The sequence below is a fragment of the Apis mellifera genome, linkage group LG5, assembly GCF_003254395.2.
Source record: "Apis mellifera strain DH4 linkage group LG5, Amel_HAv3.1, whole genome shotgun sequence".
NCBI lineage: Eukaryota > Metazoa > Arthropoda > Insecta > Hymenoptera > Apidae > Apis > Apis mellifera.
Window position 1 is genome coordinate 6,522,522 of NC_037642.1, and position 12,975 is coordinate 6,535,496.

A 12,975-nucleotide genomic window follows, 5' to 3' on the forward strand; every position below is an offset into this window, starting at 1 on the left:
CGAGTATGACGCTGATCTCTCTCGTCGTCATTATTTCTTTTCTTTTTTCTCTCTCTCTTTTTCTCGTTCACCCTGCACCCACAGCTCTTCCTCCACTTTGCACTCGACTAATCCACTAATCTCTCTCTGTCCTGTCTGTCCTTTATTTTTCTTCTGTCACGACTGTTCACGCATATTCGTTTGCTCGCTTTCTTACACGATTATTATTACCTCTCCAACGCATGCCTGTATATCTGTCAAACCTCTCATCACGCGTATTCATTTGACTCTCTTCGTCTCTCTTCGCTCTTCATCCGGGAATGGGAAGATTATTCGCTCTTTCTTTCTCGCGCAGAATAGAATCGATAATTTTGTTCTTCCATGACTTTTGGAAACCATTGCGTTTATGCAATCGACAGACATTTTTGGGATCGACATATCGCGCAGAATAGAATCGATAATTGATTAACTTTTGTCGATGCGTTAAAAACAATTCTGTCGTATGTCATGAACGCGACCAAAGAGATTCTCCGTAATCTACTTAAAATATATCAATCGTAATACATCATCGAAAGCTTGTAGAATGCGATGGATACTTCTTCGTTTTCACTCTTCTTTCCTGCCCCTTCAAATACGAAAACACAAAGAAACCCATTATGATCTCTCATTGATCATCATCGTATTCAAAACGTTTCGCTATTATTATATATATATATATATATATATATATATATACGATCTATACCGAGCCTTTCGATTTCTCTTTTCTCTCCGTTCGTTCGTCCCTGAATGTAATTCGTCCCTGGATATTTTTAAAAACAAGGTTTCGACCTCCGTCCACCATCTTTAATCATCGTTTTCTCCTCCATGTTGCAGAATTACAGCGAAAATTGACGACGATATGATCCGATATTACGTGGACGAGGATCTGTTCCTGCTGGAGGTAACCCATTCCCGAGTGGCGAACCCGGACCCGAGCAACGAGCGCAACCCGGCCAATCCTGGATCACCCGGTGATCCTGGCGATCCAAGCGATCAGCCAGCCACCGCGGGCTACGACGTCACCTTGATCGAACTACCCTCGGCGTCGGCGCACATAGCTCACTCGCCCCTCAATTCCGCGCATGGCCACGCGCACGTTCACGAGAGCGGCAACACGTGAACATGTTCTTCGAAAGCGCGAGGAAGAAGAAGAAGATGATGATGATGAAGATGAGGATGAAGAAAGATGGATGTAATTACACGTGGCTTTCGTCGTTTTTGTGTAAATAAGTCTGAGAGAGAGAGAGAGAGAGGGAGGGACAAAGGCAACCGTCGATGGTCGGCGAGAAACATCGTCGACACGGTGCAATGAGAGTAATAAGAATTATTGGACGTTATTTCGATATCGGAGAAAGCTCTTCAGGGACCTGCTTTTTGAAGAAATCGCGTCGAGCGGAAGAAGGAGAGGGAAGAAAAGATAGAGAAGAGGATTTGAACGATGGATTATTGATTAATTGCCACTCTACCCCACCAGTGTTTATCTTTTAAGGAACAAATTTACGGAAGGAAGAAGAAAACTTGGGAGTGAAGAATAATTAATGAGTAATATCCAACGAGATTGGATTTGGACGTGTAAGTCGAACTCGAAATGAAACACAAAATGAGAGAAAGATGTTCTTCAATATCGTACAACACGAGAAGTCAAAAAAGGGAAAGAAAAACAATCGTTAGTTGATAGTGATCGTCTTGTGTAACGTTTTGAACGGATCGTGCCTGTTGGATCATCGATATACAGATAGTTTCAACGATGTGGAGAATTTCGTGGATACGGGGTGATGTTTCGTTATGATTCGAATATGAATATAAAAAAATCGATATTTTTTTTTCTCTCTTTTACAATTTTCTTCGTGGAAATGCATATTATACATCGACGGATCCTCTTGATCGAGGAATTTATAATTCGAAAGGAAAAAGAAAAAAAAACATACCTCGTATGCACGAAATGTAACGATTGAACAATCTGTATACGCGTAAACAATTTTTTAAATAATTAACGAAGCATAATTAAAATCGCGAAGAAATATATTTCTACCCATGCAAGGCGACTCGTTTTTTTATATTATAATTTTTTTTTTTGTTTGTTTTCATTTGCGAACAATTTATATCGATGGTTGTTAGCTTATAGAGTTACGTTGGCATCGTAAATTGAAACACGATGGCTGCATGTAAATCAATCAAAATTGATTTAAGAAATTCCCGCCCCTTATCCCCGTTAAATGTTAAGTTATAGATTTATATATATATATATATATATATATATATATATATATATATTACATACGTATGACGTATAGATGTATATGATAAAAAAAAAATGCCACTCTATTTTTATTGTATCGTCGATTTTAGAGTTTAAATACTTGTTTATACGTTTAGATTCGATCGACATTTCGTCGACCAAATCGACGAAATCGTGCACACAAACAAGCTTATTTTATACCAAGACTTGTACGTAGAGATAGAGGTATAATATTTTGAACGTCGCCATTCCAAGATAGACGGGTGCCATCGAGCATTTTAATCTCTTTAATAATGTTGCGCTCATCACACGTTCAACTATATGATAAGTTCTTGATTAAGATTCTCAATAGTTTTCACATACCGTGTTTGAACATTCAAAGATTCTTATCTCCTCCCAATATTGCAGATCAATCGAAGGAACGTTTAAACATCTCTTTCTCCTTTTTTTGCACCAACCTGTTGATTTTTATATCATTCTTATTATTATTAATATTATTATTATTATTATTATTATTATTAATATTATTATTATTATTATTATTTATATACGGAATTAATCGAAAAATCTATCGAATATCGTCGATTTAATACCCCTTGAATACTTTGCAATTTCATTTTCAATAATCCTCTTGAGTGTCCCAGGATCGTTTTGATATTATACAAAGAACAAGTATTACTCATTGAAATACGTAATCTTTTTTCTATTTTTTCGTTGAGATTGAAATAGAAGAGAAAATACACGTTCATCCGCCGCGAGTGGACAAATATTGCAACAAATATTGCAATATATTTAATAAGATAGACAAATATATCGGTATCTTGAAAAACATTATTTCCTTTGAACGTTAGACAACTCTTTGAGAACAGATATTTCCATGTATGTGGTATGAAATTCCCTGAAAAAAAAAATATGGATAGATGAAATAAAAACTTTAGAAAAGAATATTATTTTATTAAAATGATTTTTAGAGAATATATCCATCTACAAGTTTCCATAATTAATAATTATATGTCGTTCTCGAAGGGTTTTTATTTATAACATGTAAGCCCCGTGAAACCCAAGTTTATCTTGATTATGGCAGAAACAGAATGTATGAATGATCGTAACCAATGATTCTCTCGCAACGTCGTAGAATCTGAAACGAGCGGCAAGATATTAAAAATTGTATCAAATAATAGCCTTTTCGATTATATTATCATTTGTCTTTTTTTTCTTTTTAAGGTGAGACAACATTGAAACGTGCCACTGGTAAAAACGAACCATTTCATCATCACACATCGTCGCGTGATTTTTTTTATTGGAAAATTACACGCCGTATACATATACATATATTACACACACATTTACAAATCTTAAAAATCATCTTAAAAATTAAAAAATTAGTAATTAGTTCGCGTTTAGGTTGGACTAGAATGCATCATGCGATCATGACACATCACTTGTTGTCTTCATGTTTTTGTTCTCATGCGAAAAGAGAAGAGAAAAGAGAAGAGAAGAGAAGAGAAGAGAAGAGAGGAAAAGAGAAGAAAAAAGAAAAAAAAAGAAGAAGAAAAAGGAGAAAAAAAAAAGAATGGAATAATTAAATAAACATATACACATCCTATACATGTATCACAACACCAATATCAAAGCAAGGATCAAAATACGCTTGTAAAATGCATATTATTATTATTATTATTATATGAGTACTATATTTTGTTACATCTATCTGCAAGACAGCATATAGTTTGATATTATTAATTATTATTTGATTCTATTGACTAGAGCTACGTAATACGTATATTATTATTATAATAATTATTATTTTTTATACAAGGAGTGCGTGTATTCATGGTGCGAGAATGAGAATAAAAAAAAAAGAAAAAAATCGTAACAGAGGTAAAAGGGAGGAAGGAGAGAAAAAGGCAGAGCGTATATATAAGTATATATAAGAATGAATGGGAGAAATAATCAGTATGCTTGGAGGAAAGAGAGAGTCGTGTCCAAGAGATCGTACGAAAATTTGTTAACTCCATGACATTTTCTCTTTTTTTTTTTTTTTTTTTTTTTTTTTTTTTACTCGTAATCGATATTTTTCTCCTTAGCCCAACTTCCAAACTTCATCAAACAACTTCTCAACATCTCATAATGAACTACGACACCCCTGAGAACCCATTTCGATCGCCTATTAACTATATATATTTTCTTCGTTATATACAGATGTAGATCTCGTGTTCAGAGATTCATCGTGTGTGCATTGTGGAGAAACGATTTTTGCCGATGAACGATTTTTATCTGCTATCGTATCATCCTCTTATAATCCTTTACGTTTATTAATATTATTAATTAATGATATATTTTTGAAAGGCAGCCGTGTCACAGTCACGAGGAGACCTCAATCGCGATTAGAGAAGACCGGTGAATAAACATTAGAGTAGATTAGAGAAGATTGATCGTTGAAATCAATCATTTTTTTCTGTTTCTTTTTTTTTTCTTTTTTTTTTTCTCTCTCCTCTCCTTTCCCTTTTCGCGTTAACGCGTTATTAGAAATATATCGCATAGCATAGCATAGCAAGCGAGTGTTGTGGTCTTCTCGTGATCGTTTCCCAGCCGTCTCGATCTATCGTACTTAAAGCGACCGTAAACGGCGATGCGAAACGAAAAACGAATCAACAGGCTTCGCCTTTATTTTGTTAGAAATGTAGCCGTGTAAGAGGAGGGATGTTGAAACCGGCCGATTTCGGGCTGATTTGCGCGCGTACTGTACTGTTTTGTTAGAGAAGAATCTTCTTGAAGCCGGACAAGTTGCGGAATCAGATAAAAATGATGCGAGAATATCGAAATATAATACCGTTTTCGCGTTGTCTTGCCATCGTGAGATTGTGCCAGAGGTGATATTATATTACGCTGTTTATTGCAAACAATAAATATTATATTAGTACGTTTTATAAATTGCGAGTTTTTATTGCTCCTTTCATTCAAAAATTTATAATAAAATTGCTCATCCGAGGTTTATTTAACTTAACTTATTAACGTAAGACGATCTTACCTGACCTATCTTAAGTTACTCTTCAAGATCATTTGAAGCTATAAAAATCGCTTGGAGATCATTTGAAGATCATTTCAAAATCATCATTATACTTTCAGTAAACTTTCCAAATCGTTTGAACGTTTCTTTTTTGATACTGGAATTTTAATTTATAATTATTTTTATATCCATTTAGAAAAATGTGTTATCTTGAAAAAAAAGAAACTTATTTATAAATTTTTATCTAATAAAATTCTCACGTTCTAATTCTGTCATTTTAAACAGTATAATAACAAATATATATTATATAAAATTTACATAAGTTTGTATATTGATTCATAAATTTGCTACCTTCTACTGGAACTCTAATATATGCATCCATCATAGTATATGTAGACACTGTGGCGACCATGAGGGAATATACGACCTTGTAGCGGGACACTGGCCCTGGTGTCAATTATTGATTCTTCAATCGATGTCTGTTAAAGATTTTTTTACAGTCAATACAGAATAATAGTTATTTCATACAATAATTATATGAAATTACTTACATTAGTTGCTTTAAATAAGATAGTATTTCCTTTTTTTTTCCAATATTATAATAATATCTAATCATTGCTAAAATTTCCATGAATCGTTAATAAAAATCATTATCAAAAGACGTTTGAATTTCATCCATTAACTTCCATGCTCAGAATATTATTTGTTTGAAAATATATTCTTATCACGCCATCTTTCTTGATTCTCCTAAGATTCAGAAATCAGAAAAAGAATGACTTAATGGCGTGTCTTAATATATTATAGCTATACACAATAAAAAGCAGCTCTCACGCAACCGGTTTTCACATTCAAAGGGAAAAAACACATCCAACGGTAGCCTCAGTATAAGATCTTGAACCAAATTTTATGCATCATAAGAGTCGAATACAATTTACAGATATCAATTGATGGATCGAACGAGATCATCAAAAGAGAACGTTGGCCTTCTCTTACAGAATATCAGATGGAAATCTTGATATAGCTGTATCTTAATACCGACACTTGATATAAATCAATCTGACAAGAAAAAAATAAATCTTTTAAATATTCAAATCAGATTTTAAAAGGAAAATGAATACTTGGCATTACAACAAGTTTCTCTAATTCTATATACAAGTTGAATAATAAATAGATCTAATCGTTGTTCAAAATGTTTTTCGTGTACAAAGTTACGTATCCTTTTTTTCCTTTTTTCCATTACAACAGTTTGCAATTAAAAGTGAGTCATTAAAAATGAATTAAAATTAGATTAAAAAGATTAGATTAAAAATTCTCTTCAAACGTAGCCATTAACAATAAATCTAAAACAAAAAAATCAATGATTGTGTGACGTAATTTCCATATAAATAATTCTTAGGTATTTTGAAAAATATCTAACATAACAATTGCTTAACATTTTCTTCTTTCGATCAATTAATAGAATTGTCAATTTAATTTAAATATCATGAGATTTTGGAAAATATTACTTATTTAAAAAAAAATAATAGACAAAATAAGACTTAAAATCTTAAAAGGAATCCATTAATTTGAACAAACAATTTACATTCCATGAAAGATATATGACATTTTAGAAAATATCATATATATCGTTCAGAAATTTTTGAAAAAATTATATGGCAATTATAGTTTTAATATATTTTGCTCATATATAATAAATAACTAAAAATTAAAAAAAAAAAAATAATTGCAAATTAGCTACGGTAAACGATGACGCAAATTATTAATGGCTAACGTCTGAAGAAAGAATGAGAAGGGTCAGAGAAAAAAAGTAAAACTTACCTCGTTTTATCCCCTTGTCCATTTGAAGGGCAGTTCAATGAACTACAGAATGTGAAATTTACGCCCATCTCAAGGTCTGTTTTCTATCATTCTTTTTAACTGAATTGCTACCCTGATACTGCACATTTTAGTGAAAAAAAAGAACTATTCACGCAAGACTTGGACGTAATTAATGAAATAAGAAATATTAATATATCCCTCGACGAACTAAAACAAAATTTCTCATTATTAAATAAATATAAATCGTCCAATCATTAATCATTTTATTACATAATTTGTCACGGATATTCAATTATCATTTATAATATTTTTAATAGAATAAAATTTTGAATTCGCAATCATTGCAATTGAGATTTAAATATGCAATAGATGATATGACTTGATGACTTGATATCGCAATTGGAGGAAAACCTTATCGCGAAACCTGAAAATATGAACGATTAATATCAAAGGGAGGGAATGACGATTAAGAAATGTTAAATATTTAATAAACTGCTTGCATATTAATACGTAATCTCACCGTAAATACCTTTATCTTTAGTATAAACTTGTTTTCTCCAACTTCGCACACGCACAACTGCTCATCAATACTCTGAATCGATCTTGATTAATCTGAAATATGCAAATTTCACGAACGTAAAGTAGCAAAGATGTTCAAGATGATGTTCATTGAGTAAAATTTTTCTATAAATAATTTGGAAAATATTTTTCGTTATAAAATCTCAGGCCTTCAAAATTAGTGAAAAACAAATGTATATGTATACTTACGAGAAAATGGGATTAAAAAAAGAAAAAAGATCGGATAGAAAATTATCAGATCGATACGAAGCACGCGATACGCAACAGGTTTAAAGAAATTCCATTCATTGTGGTCAGAGGGAAACGCACGCTACGTTGGCATTCGCGATGGTGCACAGATTGGCAAGTTCACGGCCGTCCCTTACGTGCAGTCTTCTCTTCGGCCTCTCCAAGGTCAGCACGAGGATCTTACTCTCTATGCAAATGCCTATGAACTCGACAGTCACGATCTTCTGGCGTCAAGATCGGCGACGACATAAATCAAGGTTGAGCCGGTTCACACCACTTACATAATCAGCGAATTTCTATTGAAACTGTCCCTTCGCCATTCCGAATGAATCGTCAAATTCGTTCATATATTGCTAATTTATAACGATTAACCGTATCATCGAATCGAATATTAATAAATCGAACCATCAAGAGATTCATTGATACGAAAAGAAAAAAAAAAAAAAATGGATATTTGATGTGACGTCTTATAAAATGAGCTCATCACGGATGACTGACAGGTATTTCGAATCAATGTTGGTTGAATAACCAATGTGATCGATTCGATGTGTAACATGAAAAATATTCTTTATACATCGTGCTTGATCGATTGCCAAAAAAAAATCTTTACATAAAAATCATAATAAACTAAAATAATTTTGTGTAATATTATAAACAACTGTTATAAACACATGAAATAAACAATAAAATAATAAGAAAAATATCTAAAATATAATTTTGCGAGAAAGAGCGTAATGTTAGAAATATAGAAAATAAAATTTAATTTTAAAAAAAAAAAAGAAGTGCCAATTGAATGAAATTAAAATGCTTCAATATAATTCAATATAATTCTTCGTGAGAGAAGAGACGAAAAAAAATAAACACGTGAAATAGCAGTCGAACATCTAACACGAGAGATCAACATCGCGTGACTAAACCGGAATAAATCGAGTCAATCGGATCTTTCAATCTGCCGAAAATTAGCATACCGTCAATTTTGATTCTGTATACATAAGGGATACCCCGCCTACCCTTTTCCTTGCAATGGGGCTACCACGTATTTGCACGTCCTCTAAAAGAAGATGAGAGGAGAACTCGATGGTATCCCGTAACTTGTGTATCGAAACCTACCTGGGGGCAAAGAACAGCACCGAGAGGGGAGGACGGGCCCCGTTATAAGCACGAGCACTGGCTATTCAGCAGCTTAGCAAGCTTAGTGCCGGTTCCACGATCCCTACCGGTAACACAGGGTCCCAAACATCCGTGGATCCTCTCCTCGTTTTTCCCCTCTCGACAGTGGTTTCCGTTTTCTCCGCGATGAAAATGAACCGACTCCATCGAGCGTCGTCGGAAACGAAACTGTTACTACTCGTTGTGCACACTGTCATCGCGATTTCGACGATCACTGGTACTATTTACGCTGATCCAAAAAGTAAATCGATCGACTTCCAGTCATCATTAGAAGAGGTCCATCGGGGAGAGGATGATGACAACGCGGTAATCGTTGATGGTAAGTGGACGAATCTAGTTCAATTCGTTGTTCAATTCGTTAATAAATCAAATAAAATGAAATTAAAAGGTAATTGGGAATTTTAGAGAAATAACTATTTGGTTAATTTTCTATAACTGATAGATTCGTCTTTTTTCCCCCAAGGTTGATCGATGTACAATGGAACTCCGATTGAAATGTAATGACTATTTTAGCGTGTAATTAGATGCTTGTAAGGAATAGAGTAGATGAATAACATCGATTAGCCTCTCGCTATATTATTATACGTCTAATTGATGGCCGAGTATTAATCACCTGAGGAGCTGGAGATGAACAACTCGTTAGAGTTCATCGTTACAGTGAGATTATGACGATGGCACTTGATGGCATTTCGCTCATCGCGATGATAACACGCGAATAATCGAAGGGAATCGTACACGAGAATCACATGTGATCGATCATGCGTGTGTGTTCCATACACAGCGAACGGAAGTGTTCCAGGCGTGCGTACCGGTCTTGTATGTGTGCACCTATATGTAACCTGTGGGTCAGCGAACCCACTGTCAAGAATCTGGATGGAATTCTATTGTGATGCCTCGGTCTCGGTCGATCAGTTCAAAAACATTCGATGATATAACGAATTTGGCTTGATCTTACCTGGAATTATTCTCTATCATCTAATCTGTAATTAATATTGTTTGTACGAATAGCGGAGAGCGCAATAAGATTGTGTGTTTATAACAAATAATATATAAGAATATTTATTATTAATTTAACAAAAATACCCACGTGTTTCGTACGAAGATTAACGAGTACGTAGTAAAAAATAAAAAGCTTCTCTCGTTCAATCATACGAGTTTCTTGCAAATGTACATAACATTACATAGCGAAGACGATCTGCATTCATTACCAACAGTAGACAATGTGTCAGACATCGTTTATGTACACACGTACACGATTCTATGTGTTATATTCCCGCTATAATACGATTCTTCCATCGATGAATATGTTTATAAACCGATCACGAACGACTTGGAAAAAGACGAGTGAAATTACTATTTTGAAAAAATCTTTCTGCCGATATAATTAATCCATCGATTATTATAAATTATAATTATGATTAAAAAGTACCGTTTTATCGTTCAGCCGCCAGTAACGCAGATATCCAAACCGAGACGAGAGATAGTCGTGGTATACTGTGGAATGGAATCCCCAACAGCGATACTTGCCTGACATCAAAAGGAGAGATTGGTCGTTGCACCAGCTTCAAAGAATGTTATCCATATTTCAAAATTCCCGATTTGAGCGCTCTAGATGGCTGGGTTCTTGGTGTTTACGACACCTGCAGCTACGTAAGTGGGAACGGAGAAATGAATTTTGGAATCTGTTGCTCCAATATACTTCCGGTCGTTACACCACAGTCGAGCGACGATTCCACTATAGGAAATAATCAGGTATATATATATATATATATACATATAATATTTTTATCAGTGAATTAAAATATTTTTTTCAAGCTCCCTTCGAACGAATGAATTTCTCATTGAATTTCTCAACTGAAATTACAGATCCTAGTTAGTTACCAAGAACTCGTAAAAATAATACGTGATGCGAATCGAAAAAGTTCTAACGTAGAAAGTCGTAGTTCGGGTGTATCTATTATGAACAAAGAAGTTTCGCAAACATACTTTTACGACTTTACTTTTACTACCGTGTCTAATCTAAGCACCTACCATCCATTCCTTGCCGTGAAATCTTCATTGACGATTCTCTCTATTTCTTCCTGTTCCGTTATTCCTATTGAAATAATCGATTTATTTCACGGAGATTTATTTCATATTTTAGGAAAGCAACGACAATGGGGAGGAAGAGATGGCCGCAAAACCAAGGCCGCAGAACCCAGGTTCCTGGCCGCCACCGATCCCAACGCATCCACCTGATCACACCATACCACCGCTACCCACTCATCCACCGTATCTAGAATTACCTACGTTCTCGACGATAAAACCAGTTTCCACATCGAAAAAACCTGATATTGCGACGACCTGGCCAACGAAGAAACCTGCCTGGTGGCCAAATGTACCAACTGTATCGACGACCACTGAAAAACCATCGGCAACTATTTCGAGCATCGATATGTCTCAATGCGGTGCAAAGAACGGTATCCAGGATCAGGAGAGAATCGTAGGTGGTCAGAATGCTGACCCTGGCGAGTGGCCTTGGATCGCGGCACTCTTCAACGGTGGCCGACAATTCTGTGGTGGTTCACTCATCGACAATAAACACATTCTCACTGCAGCTCATTGTGTTGCCAAGTAAGCTCTCCGTAAAACGTATAGAATGATAAAATCATTTGGTACGCTTGGTATTTTCATATGGCTTCTATTCCTGCAAGACAATCGTTAGATTTGTTAATAAAAAATTAGAACTACAGTCACTTTTTTTTTAATAATTTTTTTTTTTTTTTTATACAAAATCTTCTATCATTATATGTTCTATAGAAAAGAAAAAGAATTTTGTATAGAGTGAATGAATTTTATTTCTATGTTTCCAGCATGAATTCCTGGGACGTAGCAAGATTAACGGTCCGTCTTGGGGATTACAATATCAAAACTAACACGGAGATCCGACATATCGAACGACGAGTGAAACGAGTAGTCAGACATAGAGGCTTTAATGCACGCACTCTGTATAACGATATTGCACTACTCACACTCAATGAACCCGTTTCATTCACGGAACAAATACGACCCATCTGTCTGCCGAGTGGTTCGCAGTTGTATTCTGGAAAAATTGCTACAGTCATTGGTTGGGGTTCCTTGAGAGAAAGTAAGAAATTTAAAAAAAAAAAAAAAAAGATTAATTTAATACCTAATTGCGTTAATTAAAATTCTTTTGACAAAAAAAGAATTATAACTGTTGTTTTAATTGGTAAGGTGGACCACAACCAGCAATACTTCAAGAAGTTTCCATACCTATTTGGACAAATAGTGAATGCAAATTAAAATACGGTGCCGCAGCACCTGGCGGTATTGTAGATAGTTTCTTGTGTGCAGGACGAGCTGCGAAAGATTCTTGCTCGGTTTGTATTAAAACTGATTTATTGTATTATTAATATTTGAATTTTTGAATGCAATGTATCTTCTATTTTATAGGGTGATAGTGGTGGTCCTTTGATGGTCAATGATGGTCGTTGGACACAAGTTGGTATTGTCAGTTGGGGTATTGGATGTGGTAAAGGTCAATATCCTGGCGTTTATACTAGAGTAACGCATTTCCTGCCTTGGATTTATAAAAATGTGAAATAAAACTCAGATTAGTCTTAATCAGTTTTTTACCATTGTCATCCTCGCATCATCAAAGCCAACATCATATAATATAAAATTAAGAATCATTTACTAAAAAAATTTATATATAAATAAAAATGAAAATTTTTATTCCTATAATTTATTCTTATGCAATTTGTTTTATGAACTGTTATCATTAGCAAAATAAATAGCAAAACATGTTCATCTAGGAACAAGTGATGACACAAAAATTTTAAATTGTAACAAAATATTTTATAATACTATACATATACAACTATATAAAAAATAGTTTATACAATTTTAA

At 34.2% G+C, this 12,975-nt stretch overlaps 2 protein-coding genes and 2 long non-coding RNA genes across 9 annotated transcripts in view; 2 read left to right on the forward strand and 2 right to left on the reverse strand.

Annotated features, from left to right (window-relative positions):
- The window catches only part of LOC411079 (protein grainyhead), a 133,826-nt gene extending 131,853 nt beyond the window's left edge, over positions 1-1,973 (forward strand). For 4 of the 5 annotated variants that reach the window (XM_394553.7, XM_006562112.3, XM_006562113.3 and 1 more), the window contains exon 15: positions 856-1,973. In XM_394553.7, coding sequence (XP_394553.5) covers positions 856-1,141 — 286 coding nt within the window. In that variant the 3' untranslated portion in view covers positions 1,142-1,973. The remainder of the gene's footprint in view (positions 1-855) is intronic. The other variant, XM_006562116.3, reaches the window with a different exon arrangement.
- Positions 1,974-2,086: 113 nt separating this feature from the next.
- Positions 2,087-3,416, reverse strand: LOC113218797. Its single transcript, XR_003304723.1, has 2 exons — positions 2,854-3,416; positions 2,087-2,718 (listed from the first exon to the last, which is right to left on the reverse strand). It is a non-coding gene; the product is annotated as an uncharacterized LOC113218797 (long non-coding RNA).
- Positions 3,417-4,282: 866 nt separating this feature from the next.
- On the reverse strand, positions 4,283-7,293 carry LOC102653921. Of its 2 annotated transcripts, XR_003304720.1 has the most exons (5): positions 7,089-7,293; positions 6,102-6,326; positions 5,822-6,017; positions 5,622-5,749; positions 4,283-5,427 (listed from the first exon to the last, which is right to left on the reverse strand). It is a non-coding gene; the product is annotated as an uncharacterized LOC102653921 (long non-coding RNA). The 2 variants fall into 2 exon arrangements; XR_003304719.1 differs by having other exon boundaries at positions 5,822-6,326.
- A 1,719-nt stretch (positions 7,294-9,012) lies between these two features.
- LOC552672 (proclotting enzyme) lies at positions 9,013-12,969 on the forward strand. Its single transcript, XM_625048.5, has 6 exons — positions 9,013-9,384; positions 10,510-10,817; positions 11,209-11,678; positions 11,918-12,192; positions 12,300-12,445; positions 12,519-12,969. The coding sequence occupies exons 1-6, from the start codon at positions 9,192-9,194 to the stop codon at positions 12,669-12,671; spliced, it is 1,545 nt and encodes a 514-aa protein (XP_625051.2). The 5' UTR covers positions 9,013-9,191; the 3' UTR covers positions 12,672-12,969.
- Positions 12,970-12,975: the final 6 nt, after the last annotated feature.

Excerpts from the sequence above, each read along its gene's own strand:
- LOC552672 (XM_625048.5), top strand. The coding sequence starts at position 9,192 with ATGAAAATGAACCGACTCCATCGAGCGTCGTCGGAAACGAAACTGTTA. Across the intron at positions 11,679-11,917 it reads GCAGCTCATTGTGTTGCCAA|CATGAATTCCTGGGACGTAG; the intron begins GTAAGCTCTCCG and ends CTATGTTTCCAG. Across the intron at positions 12,446-12,518 it reads CTGCGAAAGATTCTTGCTCG|GGTGATAGTGGTGGTCCTTT; the intron begins GTTTGTATTAAA and ends TCTATTTTATAG.